This window comes from Rhamphochromis longiceps, linkage group LG1 (assembly GCF_057381845.1).
Source record: "Rhamphochromis longiceps isolate RC_006_pf linkage group LG1, R_longiceps_female_GT1.1, whole genome shotgun sequence".
Classification (NCBI taxonomy): Eukaryota; Metazoa; Chordata; class Actinopteri; order Cichliformes; family Cichlidae; genus Rhamphochromis; species Rhamphochromis longiceps.
In genome coordinates this window covers 21,620,091-21,636,206 of record NC_140557.1, presented here as the reverse complement: position 1 = coordinate 21,636,206, position 16,116 = coordinate 21,620,091, and the positions used below count along the sequence as shown (strand labels likewise).

The 16,116-nt window shown below is 43.0% G+C and overlaps 1 protein-coding gene across 1 annotated transcript; it reads right to left on the bottom strand.

Moving 5' to 3' along the window:
- Positions 1 to 221: 221 nt before the first annotated feature.
- Positions 222 to 14,173, bottom strand: trim66 (tripartite motif containing 66). The gene is made up of 17 exons (XM_085402438.1): positions 13,963 to 14,173; positions 13,070 to 13,283; positions 11,647 to 11,776; positions 11,203 to 11,319; positions 10,980 to 11,094; positions 10,585 to 10,731; positions 9,416 to 9,533; positions 8,379 to 9,202; positions 6,351 to 6,560; positions 5,165 to 5,270; positions 4,987 to 5,068; positions 4,707 to 4,893; positions 3,282 to 4,141; positions 3,060 to 3,183; positions 2,710 to 2,784; positions 1,914 to 2,066; positions 222 to 1,805 (listed from the first exon to the last, which is right to left on the bottom strand). Exons 1-17 carry the CDS (start codon positions 13,969 to 13,971, stop codon positions 1,569 to 1,571), a joined length of 3,708 nt encoding a protein of 1,235 aa, XP_085258564.1. The 5' UTR covers positions 13,972 to 14,173; the 3' UTR covers positions 222 to 1,568.
- Between the last annotated feature and the right edge of the window lie 1,943 nt (positions 14,174 to 16,116).

Below are 16,116 nucleotides of genomic sequence, written 5' to 3'. Positions count from 1 at the left end.
TGATTCATAGGTCAGTTTTAAGTGGCTTAGCAAACATGTAAAATGAGGAGAAAAGCGGCCAGTGTCCAAAAAAAGAACTATCTCTCAAGACCACCATAAAAGTTACAAGACAGTCAGGCTCCTTGGAAGCAAAATATAAAGAAATGACAGGGGACTCCAGACTTTTCTGCAGTACTGTATCTTAAATAAGAATGCTAACATGCTTTTTTTCATGAATGCGTTTTATTGATATTAATATTTGTGCATTTATAATTACAGTTACAAAAAAGGAAAAAAGACAACATTTCTCTTGAAACAGTGCCAGCAACTATGGCAGTTTTCCCTTATGCCTATTAGATCTACTGATGTCAAAAGGAATAGCATTACATATACTATACATTCGCTACTTTTGTACATCCATCGCCATGAGTCACACAAAGCGTATATTAAGCTGCAGGAACCAAGTACAGCATAGTTAAAAACAGGAAATGCGCTACAGCATTTTTTTTATAAAATTATGCATTTCCTTTCGACAGTAATTCTCTACACACAGCAGCAAGTACATTTTTATACTCATCAGTAATCAAAGATAACAACACCTTAGACTTTCAGTAAGCCTGAGACATCCCGATAAGAGAAGAGTGGAAGATTTTGCTCCAAGAGAAATAATTTGCAATATACATACACAAACTTATCTGTTAGCTAAATGTGAAATTTTACATTTCATGAACTGTTTGCTCCAGATATTAAATTCTCCAATAATAAAAATGCCCCGGTGAGCTCTAACAGTGCTTACGGTGCCCACGATCTCTCACATCCTGTCTTCCTCTAATCTAAACAATTTGCTGCTGCTTTTCAAAAAAGGCTACTGACTCACATAATTATAACAATGATCAAACCTATGTTAATTGCCTGCAATCATTCATATAGTAAAATAAAAGTTTATACAGTGACACGTGCATAAATGATTTGGAAACTCGTGAATATGGTAAGTACAGAATTTACCGACAAAGTTTCAGAGTACTGCGTATAATCAGGGCTATGATGACCTGAAAAAGTCCACTTAATAAAGATGCAAAGTGCGATTAATAAGCATCCAACTACAGCATCCTCTGTACAAAAAAAGCATGTGATGAAAGATATATAAGGTATTTTATGTTAGCAGAAAATAGCAAGCAGTGCAGTGTATCAGGAGCATATGCTTAGCCGGCAAAATATGACATGATAAAGGAAGTATTACAGCATCACCTCACTACATGGCTGTAGAAGCAACAACCCGAGATCCACAGAGGTATGACTGCGTAACCTATACAATGTGACCTTCACTTATTTCCATTTTCGCACTCAGCCCCTCCGATGAGTTGCATGGATAATAATGACTCCTGCATTAGTTACTACTCTCAATCCTATTTTCGCATGTTTAGCTGCCATCAGATGGCAGTACTGTCATATCACTGCAAACCACAAGGTTGGCTTGCTTTTAGAAACACTGGTGCATTCCCTCTGGCTGCTAAATGAAAAAAAAAACAGCATATTTATAAACAGAAATAACATGTTTTCTGCCATGGTTGCGCACTATTAAGCTCTAATTAGAAATGATGCCTCCTCGACTTGAGAGACTGCCTCCTCTTCCTCTTCCTGTGGCACTGCTCTCTTCTCTCTGGCCAAGGGAACCCGCTCTCAGTGGTCCTGTAAGCCTCGTCGTACTCATCGCTGTCTGAATCCACCTCAGCCATGGGGAAGACTCTGCCTGGGAAAACTTCCTTCAGGTTGGAGGTGAAGAAGGCCTCGAGGCTGCGGCCTGCTTGGGCCACCTCAGAGTCAGGCTGCAATGACGGGGGGGGGGCAGTAATTATAGTAAAGTAGTGACCAGTGATGATATCGAGACTGATGTATATACACAGAAACAAGCAGAATTTAGACTTTTAACTTACGTAATTGAACTTTGCACAGTTGCGGAACATGAGATACATGTCGGCCACAAACTCATCAGGTGAGCTGTAACACTGGGTATTCCCCTTGCTCAGCTTGGCCCTGATCACAGACAGGTCCATTGGCCTCTTGATGATCTGGTAGTAATGGCGTGCCTGTGTGAGAAAGCAGTGGCATTTAAGACTCTTATATTATCCCCCCAGCCACTTTGGTTCTCTAAAACCAATTCCAATTTAATTATCTCAGGAGCACTCTGCTCTTCAAAATGCATCACATTAATGTTGCATGAGCTCCATTATGTATCATTGTGACAGACGTGCTTCTACCTGTGCACAGGGTGCATGCTTGCATCGCAGTCTTAAACTAAGTTAGATACTCAAGACCTTTGATAGCATATGGTAACATGGAGGTGACCTGTTTCTCTGTTGAAGTTTTGTTTATGGGTTACAAAACAGCTTAAACACAATGCACAATGAAATGTTGCATAAATAGATAAGTGTAAGCTGATTTAGGCATGAATGACAATTATAGAATGCCTCAAATATCATATAAAATGAGCTTCGTAAATACTTTATGAAGAAGAAAATGTATTCAGCACAATTTTAAGGCTCTAAGGATTCACTCACTTGGGCAAAAACTGAATGTGAGCAGAGCTGTGTTACATATAAAACCCATGAGGGAAACTTTAGACTGGTAGTAAAACTCTTAACTACTATGTGTCTGTAAGTATAATGAAAACATAAATATATTCTGCAAAAATAAATTAACTTTACTGTAAGAAAATGTTGATTAGCTTACGAGTGGACTGACGGGCTCTTGGAATGGCGCACTCAGGATGTTACTGAGGATCAGAAGTGTCAGCCGCTCACATTTCTGCAAAGATTCAGCCAAACATGAATGAAAACTGGCGCGACAGAAAGAGAAGGATCACAGTTAAAGAAAAACTAAAAAAAACATTAGTTATTGCCACATACATTTTTTATAGCCATTTTGATAAGTACGTAAACACTCGTTAGTCATGATATTTATGGAGATTTTTTTAGCATTTAGATGAACCCCCTCGGGTAATATGAGTGACAGCTGTGTTACCCTCTATAACATATCAAATTGACTGCTATAAATAAGTTTGTTCTTATGAATTGACCTACTTTCTGGTCACATGGAGATAGCAAATTTGCTGATGCATTTTCTCCAGATGCTCTCTCATTGTCACCGTTGTATTCGACACCTTGGTGTAGAACATCTCTGCACAGGGTGCACACCCAGTCACCTCTGAATGAGGGAAGACACATTAGATTAGCAGTACCAGCTTTATGTAAACTGTTTAACAGGAGGTGTGAGGATTGTGCTGAAATTTCACGTGAGCTTACGAGGGGAAGGTCAGCAAAGGGGGGATATGGCAAGAGAGGTGGAAGACTTTTGGACAGCGATCACAGCATAGCAGGTCTCCTCCGATCAGACAAACGGCACAAAAATCCTCACTCTCCAACTCTGTGCTGTCTTGCTCAGTCTGGACTTCCTCTGTGTCTCCGGGAACAACGGGATTTGCAATCAGGAGCGGCCTCTGACCTGGACCGATCTCCTCATCCAGGTCAGAGCGAAGCGGTTGTGGGTCATCGGTGGTCAGCTCGGGTTCAGAGTCTACATCAAGCTCAGATGCCACAGAGCCCTGAGAGTCTGGAGGCTGATCGGAGACCACGTCAGAATCAGTCTCGCCCTGAAAAGTGGGGTCGTATACAGGCTGGATGTCGGACTCCGTTTCAGCATCACCTGATTCTGTATCTGCATCCAACCCTCGGCCGTCTGGTCCCGCATCTGATTCTGGATCTGCCTCATACTCCAGACTTGGCTCTGAGTCGCCACACAGCCCCATCTCTGCAGACTTCTGCTCAGCTCTACACTCCAGTTCAGCCTCAGATGAAGACGGTGCATTCGGGTCAGAATCTGGTGATGCATCTGAGTCAAGCTGTGGGTCTGAATCAGCCTGAGAGATGACTGCTTCCTCTGACACTGACCTGGGATCAGAGTCAGAATCCAGATCCAGTTCATAGAAACTTGGTGCCACATATTCAGAGTCAGCGGAGAGCAGTGTGGATTCTTTACGAGGAACAGGTACCCCTATGTTGCTGTCGCTGCAGTCTGATTGTGCGGTGGACTCATTACAAGTTTGTCGCTTTGGTGCTGCAAGCACGCGGGTGGCCCCACTAGTCTCAGATTCTCCTGTTATTCCCTGTGTTTACCAGAGAAGAGAAAGGAAGGGATTTTTTTCATATTACAGTTTAATCTCTTAAAACCCTCATGCATAAATACTACAGAGGACAGCAGCTAGCCAGGGTCATCCTAAATTACCCCTAAAGCTTACTAGCCAACACACTTTAGCCATAACCAAGTAAACAAATGAAATAAATGGTGTGGTGACAGCTAATTATATGCCTGCTATGGTGCTTCTAACTCTTTAAACCCTAACCTAATTTACCCTTTAAACCAGGGGTGGGCAACTCCAGGCCTCAAGGGCCAGTGTCCTACAGGTTTTATGTGTATCCTTGATCTAACACAGCTGATTTAAATGGCTAAATTACCTCCTGAACATGTCGTGAAGTTCTCCAGAGGCCTGGTAATGAACTAATCATTTGATTCAAGTGTGTTGACCCAGGGTGAGATCTACAACCTGCAGGACACCGGTCCACGAGGCTTGGAGTTGCCCACCCTTGCTAAAAATGCTAACCGTGACGGGTTAGGGTTTAAAGGGTTAAAACATCTCCCTTCTTGTTTTGAATGAAACAAATGCACCACACCTGAGGGAGGGTTTCGCTCTTATCCGTCCCACTGGCAGGTAGAGGGTCACTCTGTCTTCGTCCGTGTGGTGGGAGCTGAGACACGAGTATTTTGAGACGCTCGAGGCAAATGACTGGAACCCTGGGCCTTGCAGAGTCGTTCTGAATGACTGGAACCCTGGGCCTTGCAGAGTCGTTCTGAACATCACTATTAATTTAGAGGGATGTAAAAATAGGTTAACAAGCTGTTTTCATGATTTGTGCATGGACTGATCTTTCATTTTTTTAAGACAATACATACCTGCTGTTGCTGTTACTTGAGAAGCTGCATTTCTTGTTGGCATCAAAACCAATCTCTTCATTTACGTAAGTGATGGGGTGATCTAAAAAGTATGAAGAATTCAAGCAGTTGAAAATGTGAGGTGTTTTTTTTTTATTGACTATGTAAGAAAAAAAAATCTCTGAGTGTTTTCAACCACCTGGCTCTGTCTTATAGGACATTAAAGGAGGTTCAGTTGAAGTTTCCTTGGCCACACAGAGCACCCCATCTGATGCTCTCCTCTGTCTGGGATCCAGCACGTAATACTGAAATCAGAATAAGCATTAAGTAAAACTCTTTTAATAATGTACACTTTTATTGATCCCCATGGGGAAATTCTTCTCTGCATTTAACCCATTCACTCAGTGAAACAGTGGGCAGCCACCAGGGAGCAGCGTGTGGGGATAGTACCTTGCTCAGGGGTACCTCAGGGTAGCCGTTCAGGGGATTCAAACCCCTGACCTTCCGATCATGGGGCAACCACTTTACCTACTGAGCTATCCCTGCCCCATCAAGAAATAAAAAACTCCAGCACCATCTTAGTCATTAACTCCAGCAGCAAAATATGCTGTTAAACCAAATAATGGCTCCTGCAGGTTTCTACAAGCACGCGATTTTTCAAATGACAGAAACTGTCAAAAATGATTGGAAAAATGGGCTCCTCATTCCCTCGCTTATCTCCTGAGAAAACTGTTCAACTAAACGCCTCACAGATTTTATTATTTTTTCCTTTTTTACAAGAGTACTGCACAGATTTAGTATCGCACTCTCTGTCAGACGTTGGGAATTTAACTATTAAAACTGATTTAGCAGAACCATCGTTTTGTATTCTTTCTCCCTTGCTCATTTTCATTCTCCCGCCTTATCAAATTGAGCACCTCCAATATATGCATAGCACCAAATCAGAGGTGTGGGTGCACCGTGCCAAGAGCAGCTGATTTCGCCTAAGCTGCTAGGCTCAAGCAGAGATGAGAAGTGGGCTTTACACGTGCACAGGTGTGCTAAGCTCACTTCTTTCTAACTCTGCATTCCTTTTATCCTGCTCTTTCTGCACCTCCAGAAGGCTTTGCTCTTTCTTCACATGGCAGATGAATTCTTAAAAGCGCTTGAAAAACAGCAACCTAGTGACAACTGAGCATCTTAGTCCATCGATGCAAAGTGGATCTTGGTATTGTTTTCGCCTCTAGTTAGTTTTGGAGTTACAGTTTTTATTGTGGAACTGTGTATCACCAGAGATGACAGTGCTGAACACACATGTGGCGAGTGCACCTCCTAACTGTGATCAGTCCTATTCTCCCTGACAGCTCAGCCTCCCCACGTGCAATCATATTCTGATGCGGGGTTACCTTATTTGCAGCTCCCGCTTCTAGGCTACGAGCCCATCCTGTGGGCCTTTCGGCGTAAGGGCTGGCGGACGGGGCTGCCAGTTCTGTCGGGATGCTCTGGGAGCGCCTCTTCCTCCTCGAGCACACCGAGCCAGTGCTCAGCCTGCTGCTATTCTGCACATCAGACACACACTCGTGGGCTGTCACTGTCACCTCCAGGGATGTGGATCTCTGTCAAAAAACATAAATATATCCACACACACAACTGAGCTGGGGTTTCAAGCAGCCTTGCATGCACAGGTGCACCTGTTCATGCCATTAAAAACTGAAAGGAGACAAAAAAAAAAGTGGATGGACACACACGGGCACACACCAAATGAACAAAAACATCACTCAGAGCCTATTCAGGGAACACCTCAATCCTTACAAACATGTTGAATATATTAGTGTTATTGTTGGAGCAATGAAAGCTTTGGATATCACACCAATTATCATATGTAAATTCAACCCGAGAGCTACAGTGTGGCCCTTTGATTAAGCCACCACTCTCACAGTTTCTCTCATATATTACAGTTTACTGATCCAAGTCTTCCAAAAGGTTTTTTTAAACACTTTGGCTTGTGTCTCTTTTTCCGGTACACCATCACACATTTTCAGGCCAGGCTGACACCAAGCACATGCTCCTTAGTATCATGCGATTAAAACATTCACCTGATCTATGCCCCCTGGGAAACGTATGCAGGATTCAGGCTGTAGAGGAAAATAGACTATAATCCTTCTCTCTGGAATCACGGAGGGGTATGGGAATTTATCTCAGTGCAAACCAGAACTAAAAAACTGGCAGCTCACACTATTCCCTCAGCGACTCATTAATGACAGGTTAAGTACACAAATGACTGTGCCCAAGTGGCTTTATATCACTTTCAGATGCTGTGACTTGAAAATGTAAAAATAACATATCTTTGTGGTAGTAATCACCCATCTTGAGAATTTTTAAAGAAGGGCGATTATGCGGCTGCTAAAACCCCTGGCATCACGAGTGATTATGATGAACAGCGAGCTCCTGGATTTAAGCATGCATTGAAGTGCTCGGCTATAATTGTCAGAGCAGCTCTTTTGTTTTCCCATCATCCCTTCTTTTTGAAAGCAAGAGCAGCTTTCTGTTGCGCCATCTGTTTTTGAGGCTAGCTGTCAGCTGTGGGAAGTGATCATTCTGGCATTAATATAAAGTGTTGCTTTTGGTTTCAATTGTTAATGGATATTAATTAAAACTGAATGCCGCCTCAAACGCTCCAACACTCGTCTACATGTCAATATTTTAAAAATATACAATAGCCCTTTCAAAACGCGTAAATCGCGGCTCTCCGAGCTTTTCATTCGACTTAAACGTCCCGTCATTAAGCAATTTCTAATGCAGGCTTTGGTGCCTTTGTGTAAGCAAGTGTTTGAACGTCTTTGTTTTCACAGGAAATAGGCTTGACCAAACAGTAGCGGGTTCTGAGAGGCACATATAAACAGCTTTGTGTGGTTTACCATAGCAGGGTTAAAAACTTCGCTTGAGCCTCTAGAAACTTTGCAGAACCACGTGTGAAGTGAAAAACCGAAGGCTGAGGTGCACAAAAATCCCACCGCATGGCTCGCTTTCATCTGAGGGCCAACTGTCAAACAATGTTCGCAACTCTGCTGCTTTTAAGAAGCTTTATGAAGCTGGATTTAAGCAGAATTTTCTTGTTACAACGAGGAGCGTACAAGAAGCACACTGTACATAAAACGCTATTTTTAGCTGATCGGCTATTCTCAAGGTGTCGCCATGTTTGATTTGGCAGATTTCTATGTTGGTCGCCCTTCCTGACACGACAGCAAAGAGATTTCTGTTTCATTTGTATAATCTTTTGCTTTAACACACATTTTTTGTTTGTTGTCTTTTTCATCTTGTTTTTTTAATATATTGTAGCTTCAGCTCTTTTTTTTAATGCATGTGCATATGGGTATATATTATATTGCAATATCCTCTGTTGGTGAGGTTCCATTTTTAGCTTAATTTCTCACCCTGGCATCTCTGTGGTCTTTGACGGTCAGTGCAGAGTTGGTCCTCTTTTGCTCTTTTCTCACACCTGATAAACACAGCAGCAGCTGCTGCTGTTGGACAGGACTCTGCACCCTCCTGCCCTGTTGTAGCTCTTGATCCAACATCTCCCTCCTTTCAGCAACCGCTATTTGTCCACAGGTCTCCTCCACACGATGCGTTTCCACCCGGTTCTCTTCACTCATTGGATCCCTTTCCAGAGCCGTGTAGCTGAGCTCCTGTTGCAGAGATCTGCTGGTCGATAGCTTCCCCCGACGCCGGTTTGGTCTCCCACGCTCTGCACTTAGCCGAGCCTGGGTATTTGGAAGAACTTCTTTGCGGTGTTGATGATGAGAAAGATAGGACTTAGACTGAGAATGTGGTTGTGAGTCAGCAGCTTGTGGCTGAGATGCAGATGCTCGGCTGCGGCTGAGCTGATTGTGCCTTCTGTTTGGGACAGGTGATGCAGGTGGAGGACGCTGCAAGGAACTCTCCTGGTCCCAGAACCTCTGGATCTGCTGGTTCTGGTGCTGGGAAGCAGAAATATGAGCCGGCTGAGCACAGCTGGAGTTATAAAGTGTGGTGTCCAGCTGGCTTTTGTCCAGACTGGGAAGATCTGGCTGCGAATGAATGCCATGAAGGCAGCACATCTGAGGCTCACAGCAGGCTTGGTACCCACAGCCCGGCTCTCGTCCTCTGTGAAACACTGGTGGCAGAGTCAAGCAGGTAATGGGCTGGGGTCTCATAATACTGGAGCAGGCCAACCCTGGGGGATAAGCGCAGTTTCCCCCCTCAACAGTCAGCTGACCTGCAGAGTAACAGAGTCACAGTGAGAGCCCGGTTTCAGAGATAGTATTTCACATGTCATGCATCAAAATAATGCTGATTAATTATCAAACAGATATACATAGTTACGGTTCCTTTTGTGCCTACTTAACTTTTTTTTTTTGAGTGAGGAGGTTTCTCCTAGAAAAACATGTTCTTAAAAAAAGTCTTCTTGCATTAACGGATTGATTTTTACCTAAACAGGAAATTTGTTTCGTCCAGTAACTAGCATCCCAGTTGAATTTTATCTTCACAGGACTCCAAGAATCTGAGAGGTGTGACGCCTCAAGCAGCTGCTGCATCTGGAGTGAAATCTGCAGGAAAGGAAATATGAAAAAGATGGAAGATCAACTTTATTCATTTAGGGTCAAATCACAACAACAGTCACCTCAAGGCACTTTAGATTGTAAAGACCATTAAATGATAGCGAGGAAACCCCAACAATCAGACAACCCGCTGTGAGCAAGAACTCGGTGACAATGGGAAGAAAAAACTCCCTTTTAACAGGAAGAAAACTCCAGCATATATTTGTAGATGATTATGCATTTCCTTTGTTCCTTTCACTAAAAATATGTCATTCAGTTTTTTATAATAAACTAAATCAACACAAGGGATAAAACATGCTTGTTAAAGTGGACTTCATATAAAGGTTTTTATGATAGGGCAAGAGGTGGACTACACTCAAGACAGATTTCCAGTTGATTCACATCCATGAGCTGATTTAGAGGCACCAGTTAACCCAAAGAGCATGATTTGGACTGGGACAAATGCGAAAAAGTGATGCGGTGGGCAGCTTGAGGTCCACGCACAAGGCCCCAAGCTGCCCACTACACCACTACGTGACAAAAGAGTCAGTGGACAGATGTGTCTCCATACAAATCATGAGACCAGAAAGACAAATGGATGCAAAATAAGTTTAAAAGAACACTTAAGTGGTTTAGTTTGGACTTCCACAAAGAGGCGAATCTCCCAAAACAGTGTATCCTGCACTGCTTATCATGCAGCTTTTCTATTTTTAAACCCCACCTAACGGGTAAATGTCAAACTCCAGGCTGCCAGTACAGAGCACACGGAGCCTTCTTTCTTTCTCATGCTGAACTAAAGCCAGCAACACAACTTCAGCAATTTTCTCAGGCTGCTCCTTCAAAAAAAAAGTAATCTCTAGCAAACTGACCTTCAAGTACAACTGGAGTTCCCCTTTAAATGTAAATGTGTGGCTTCTTTTTCAAAGACGATAAAAAGAGACTTCACACTTGTTGTTCTACTTTACAAGAAATTAATTATCACTTCTCTCACAGGACCGGACTTTGTGTGTGTGCGTGTGCATGTGCGGGACGACGTCTGTTAACTGTCTCATATGCATACCAGAGCTCTGCTGAAGAGCACCGGGCTTGTGCAGTGATGGGTCATAGCCCAGGTGATGAACTTCTGAATATGGTCCAGCTGGCCACATATCTCTATTGCCCCTTGCAGCTGGTCCTCCAGATGCTGCTGGAAGCCCTCTGCAATCTTCTGCAGAAAATTAAAAAAAAACAAATGTAAACATGAAGTTTTGTGTCCTTACTTGCAGAAGGCAAGCCTTGTGATTGGACTGCAGGTTAATCAACAGACAGCTTTTGACAGATGTAGGTGCTGGGATGTCGGTTTAAGCAGCTGCGACAGCTTATCACGAGCTAGCGACGGCATCGTGGCAGTTACAGATTCTTTGCGTGTAGATTCGTGGCCGGCAAGATGATTAGATGGAAAGAGAAAGTAATTACCTCCAGTTGCTCTATTAATAGGTTGGCTCGTTTGTTAAGCTCGTTCATCATAATCATCTTTGCCATTTTAATCTGGTTCTCTGCCTTCCTGTGTGCAATCTTCACTCCGTGAAGCCTGGAAAGACAGAAAGGGGGCAAATGTCTCAGTCCCTCCCTAACCCACCATTTGTGGGCAAAGTTGCTCAGAAATTGGATTTTAATGACAGTGTGGATGAAAACCAACCTCTCCTCTATTTGTTTAGCGCTGTTCTCCACTGCAGACCTCTTCTCCTCCACCTGAACCATCAGACTCTCAAACAGCCACTGCTGATCCTGTAGGGCCTTTCCGATCTGCACCACCCTAAACACATGAGAGATCACAGCATCCACCAGAAAGTTCACTAATTTATTCTTTGAGCATGACGAACACCAGAATTGAATTTGTTTCCCCCGAGGACAAGACATTATGCAGGTGACCTTCGCAGCACCTCCTGCTTTCTAACATCACAGAAAACAAAAAGGTATGAATACTTAATGAATGTTAGGCTGGCCAAGGGTAGTGTATGCAGATATAGATGATAAAACTGACAAGGCAGTTAAAGAGTGTTACTGCTCACAGGAAGTTTTTTTTTAACCTGTGGTTAGCCCTTCTCGGCAGTGTCCTTGTGCTGTGCATCTGAGGACTGACCTGTGGTTTTTGTGGGAGGACAGGTGACAGCTGCTACAGCACAGAAGGTCACATGACTCGCAAAAAAGCTCCAAGGGCTCCTGTCTATGAGAGTGGCACATGAGGAGGGACCAAGGATACGACCCCGGGCCTGAACGACATACAGAGAGAGGAGGGGGAGGGGGGCAGAGCAGCAGTCAACAGGCAGTTCACAGTCAGGCCCACAGCACGCAGCATTAAAGTAAACACATTAGAAGAAAAGAAAGACTTGCAGTGTCATCAGCCTGTTTGCTCAAAGTTTGCTCAAATGGCATGCAGGATCACATGACAGCCTCTAACTGTCTTCTTGATAAGTTATGAACACTTTTTATTATTCCAAAGTGTCTTTTAACGTCATCAGTATAGGACAGATATGCTGATGTGAAATACTTAAAGAGCTGTAAATCCTTAGAAGTCGCCTCTAAAGTGCCATGCTGACCAGACCAAGCCTCAGTTCTTTAAGTTGTTTATTCTCCTGCTAGCTAATGGTCTGAATATAAATTCTACTTGTACCTTATACCTGGATTCTTTTTCTTTTTTTTTAAATGTTGAAAATAAAAGTCAGTCAGTGCTCTTACTGTTGCGTTAAACATACATGAAAAGAAACTGAAGAAAACTGAAGAAAACTGTTACCAGTTTTGTTGACAAGCATTATTAAAGCTGACCTAGTGCTACACTTTAACACCAAAATAATGTTGTGACACCCGAAGGAAGCTGAGGTTGCAATTGTATGTGTTAAAGTGTTTAGTGACAAAGATGTCAGTGTTTCAGCTGCTGTCCAACTGGCTTTTGAAGTACCATTAGCAACATCTCACTTTTAATACACACGCTCTAAAGTGCTTCTCACCTGTACCTCTCTCGCTATATAAGAAGCTTTTGGCGCACAGAAAATCCATCTAACATTAGCTGGATAATGCTAATAAACGTACCCTACTGCTCTCTGGTGGCCGGCTCACCTCAGCCAACCCCCCTCCTGCCTGCAGATCATCAGAGATCTCTGTGGTAGAGAGCTGAGCATCACCTTGTGTGCATCAGCCTGATCTGACTGACCACATCCTGTCTATCAGCGCTGTCACACGGTTTTTCTCACAAGTACACAAACCAAATGCTAACCCTCCCACATCACAATAATGCTGTCTGGGACGTGCTCATTATGATTTGACAACTTGTGCAAAAGCAGCTGGCAACAAAGCTGCCAAACATACGCGATGGGCTTAAAATAGCAAAACACTAATATTAGCAAAAATGAAATCATCCGAGCACTGAGACACGTGTTAAAGACAGGTGCATAGAAATACATGCAGCTATCATGCATTAATCATTGCAAAAAGACACCAGTCCTGCTAACTATATAATAATGTGTTATACAAGTCTGTAAAGCCAACAAATCAAACTAATGTCTTGCCTTGTCCAGTAGGAGGCAGGGAGCTGGAGCCCCTCTGGTGCAGTTCTGGGAACTGGGTGGCACTGGGCCTCTGTTGCTGGTGTGATTCCATGTACTGGGAAGTGTTGGGGGTTCTCAGATGCTGGTGCACATCTGTGCACTGGTAACACAACCACTTGTTGCAGAGCGTACACAGACTCTGTGCAAGAGTCGGCTCTGTGCACTCTGAGCAGCTCTGAAAGAGAAACTTTGCCTTAAGTCATACAACGAATACACAAACACATGACAATGTGTTAAAAAGATGGGGTGGCACATGACATGTCAGAAAAAATTGTGCTGCTGCTTCATTTAAGGTGGAATCACACTTTAAGGAGCTGTTATGCGTTTGCATGCTTGCAAATGCCTCCGAGAGTCTTTGTAGAGCGACTCGTGTGGATAAATATAAGTACCCAACCAAGAGATTATCTAACACAATAAAATATCTAACACTGAAATCTAAAAAAGCTGGTTTTCATCAATAAAATGTTCAAATGCTCTCTCTTGTTTATGTCGTCTTTAGTTTCAAAATAAAAGCACAGAACCTATAAGAACAAAGCACTTTCACTTTTATTAATGTATCCTTGCCAGGACATTTGTCATCTATAGTTGATCCTGCCTAATTTTGGAGCCGTGAACAGCACCTCTGGGATAAAATCCGCTTTTGAAACTCTAGTCCAGAGACAACAGTAGGAGTATTCCAAACATCTAACAAGACTTTTGGGTTGAGAAGAGGGCAACACAAACATAAGAAACATGCCAGCTTTATACAGAAAGTGCACGGTGCACAAAATGCCACATGAAAGAAATATAATTTCCTGTTGTGTCAAAAAAGAAATTAAAGATAGGAAACAAGATTCAAAAATGCGACAACTTACCTTCTCCATTTCCGTGCTTTGCGAGAGGATCTGTTGCCTTCTCAGCGGGAGGGAGTGAAGAGGAGAGGGAGAAAGAGAACTGCCTGACGCCTCAGCAGCAGAAACACTGAGGCTTCTACCTGAGGCAGGAAGCAGTGTACACCGAGAGGTGGCCCCAAAGGAGGCGGCTTACATGACAGGCTCACTGTGCTCTCTCCTCCCCCAGATCATCCAAGTGTAGGACCCCTCACTGCAGACGAGGAGAGAAGTGTCATTTTCATATTCATTCACTGCTCGCTGGTGCAGCCAACAAAAAAAAAGGGAGGGAAAATCTAATCCTTTTTCTTAAATAAGCCTGTGCATAATAATTGGGAATTAGGGAGATAACATAATTATTTTTTGTAGGGCAAAATATCCCCGGAAGCCTTTCCAAATTAAAGGAAGGAAGACCAAGTGACCTACAATGAGCAGGGAAGGAGAAATTGTAATGCAAGCACCTTTAGGTTCTTTGCAGCAGGCAGGATTAGGTGATGCAAGGCTGAGGTTTTGTCAGGCTAAGTTGAGCTGGGCTAGGATGGGCCAGCTGTGGCCTTCTTCCCTTCGTCAGCACGAGGAGGGGACAAGTCCCAGAGGGGCTACACTCTAACGTAGCTCACAGAAACGGGGTCAGGCTCTGATGGGACTAGGATGCACTCCTGCTATTCCTTCTAAAACTACAAAATCAATCAGGACGTTAAAATGAACAGAGCACTGTAAAATGAAAGTAAAGAAGTACAGATGTGAACACAGAAAATATAAATATAAATATAACACTTGCATGTCTTTCAAAGATACAGTTGCAAGATAGTGTAAAAGCAGAGAAACGAAACCAAAGAAGAGGTTACTGCTTAAACCAACCAAAACTTAAAATAGTTCCACATCAAATACCCAGAAGCTTTGAATTAAACCAATGTGGCATCTGGACCTATGAGAAAATCTGCCTAACAACAACCCTTTACAGTCTGACCTAAAAATCTGACAACTTTCTCATCCTTGGATACTTCAGCGGGGGAGCTCAGAGCAATCCCATTCCCCATTGTGAACTCAAAGACCCAATTTGAAACACAATTAGCCAGTCGTGGTGCACCCTGTGTCTCGTTCACTCAGCTCTGTAGCATTTTCAAACTGCGCACTCGCTTTCTCTGCAACCTGCACAGCGTTTATCGCTCACGTTGAAACCTCCCGCCAGCTTCCCTGCTCTGCTAAGCTGGCACTAGATACGCATACCATCTCCGGAGACGTCACAATTATAGAAACCTGCGCTATGATCTCTCCCTTGAAAGCACCTCCCGAGTAACATCTATTAACACTGAGGTGATGAGGTCACAGAGAAAGCGGGATTATCTTCAACCACTCTGAAATTATCATGCTGTTTTACTATTCCTCCCTTCAAACAACTCACTGTTACCAAATCCATGAACAGGAAAGAAACGTCTTCACTTTTCACTCATCAGATGTTAATCAAGCACAAAGTCTTCCTTCACAAAAGGCATCACATGTGACAAAAACATCCCGACCTTCTAACTCAATTTAATTTAAAGATAGAAACAAGTCTTAAACACATATTTTCCACATCATGTTTATCTTTTGAATGTGGGCTAGTTGAACCGGTATAGCTGATAGGCTATAAAATAACATGACATTTATTTTCAGTGTTATTTATTTTAAAGGGGTGTTTATAATTTTTTTGTCACCAGGGGGCAGAATAAGCAGGCAGACGAACAACTCTCACATATTATTGCTCTTTAGCTGCAATGGCTACCTTCTTAATAAACTACTTTCCACATGTGCCAACAACACAATTTAATATTCAAATGTAATATTACTGACATCGGTTCAGCCTCAGCATGTAAGCCATAAATCCAAAAACACTGAACTAGCAAAAGACTCATAAAGCTGCACAGTAAAAATTCCCAGTTCGTCATTACACTGGCAATACTGTTGATATTACAGGTAGTCTGTAATTAAGTGTTCTGTGCAAAACTCCTGAACCACCCCTCAAGGGGTGAACCTGTGTTGTGTTTACATAACAGGCAACTTAGCAAAGAACCAACAAGGTGATTCTCAAACAGCTATTAGACAAAAAACTGGCAAAAACCATAAAATCTACAGCAGATGAACAGTATCTGAAAGTCA

What these genes read in the sequence shown, in the direction of transcription:
- trim66 (XM_085402438.1), bottom strand. An exon ending in GAAACAAATTTCCTGTTTAG is followed by an intron (nt 9,203 to 9,415) that starts GTAAAAATCAAT and finishes GTTACTCTGCAG; the next exon opens with GTCAGCTGACTGTTGAGGGG. An exon ending in TCAAGTAACAGCAACAGCAG is followed by an intron (nt 4,894 to 4,986) that starts GTATGTATTGTC and finishes CTAAATTAATAG; the next exon opens with TGATGTTCAGAACGACTCTG.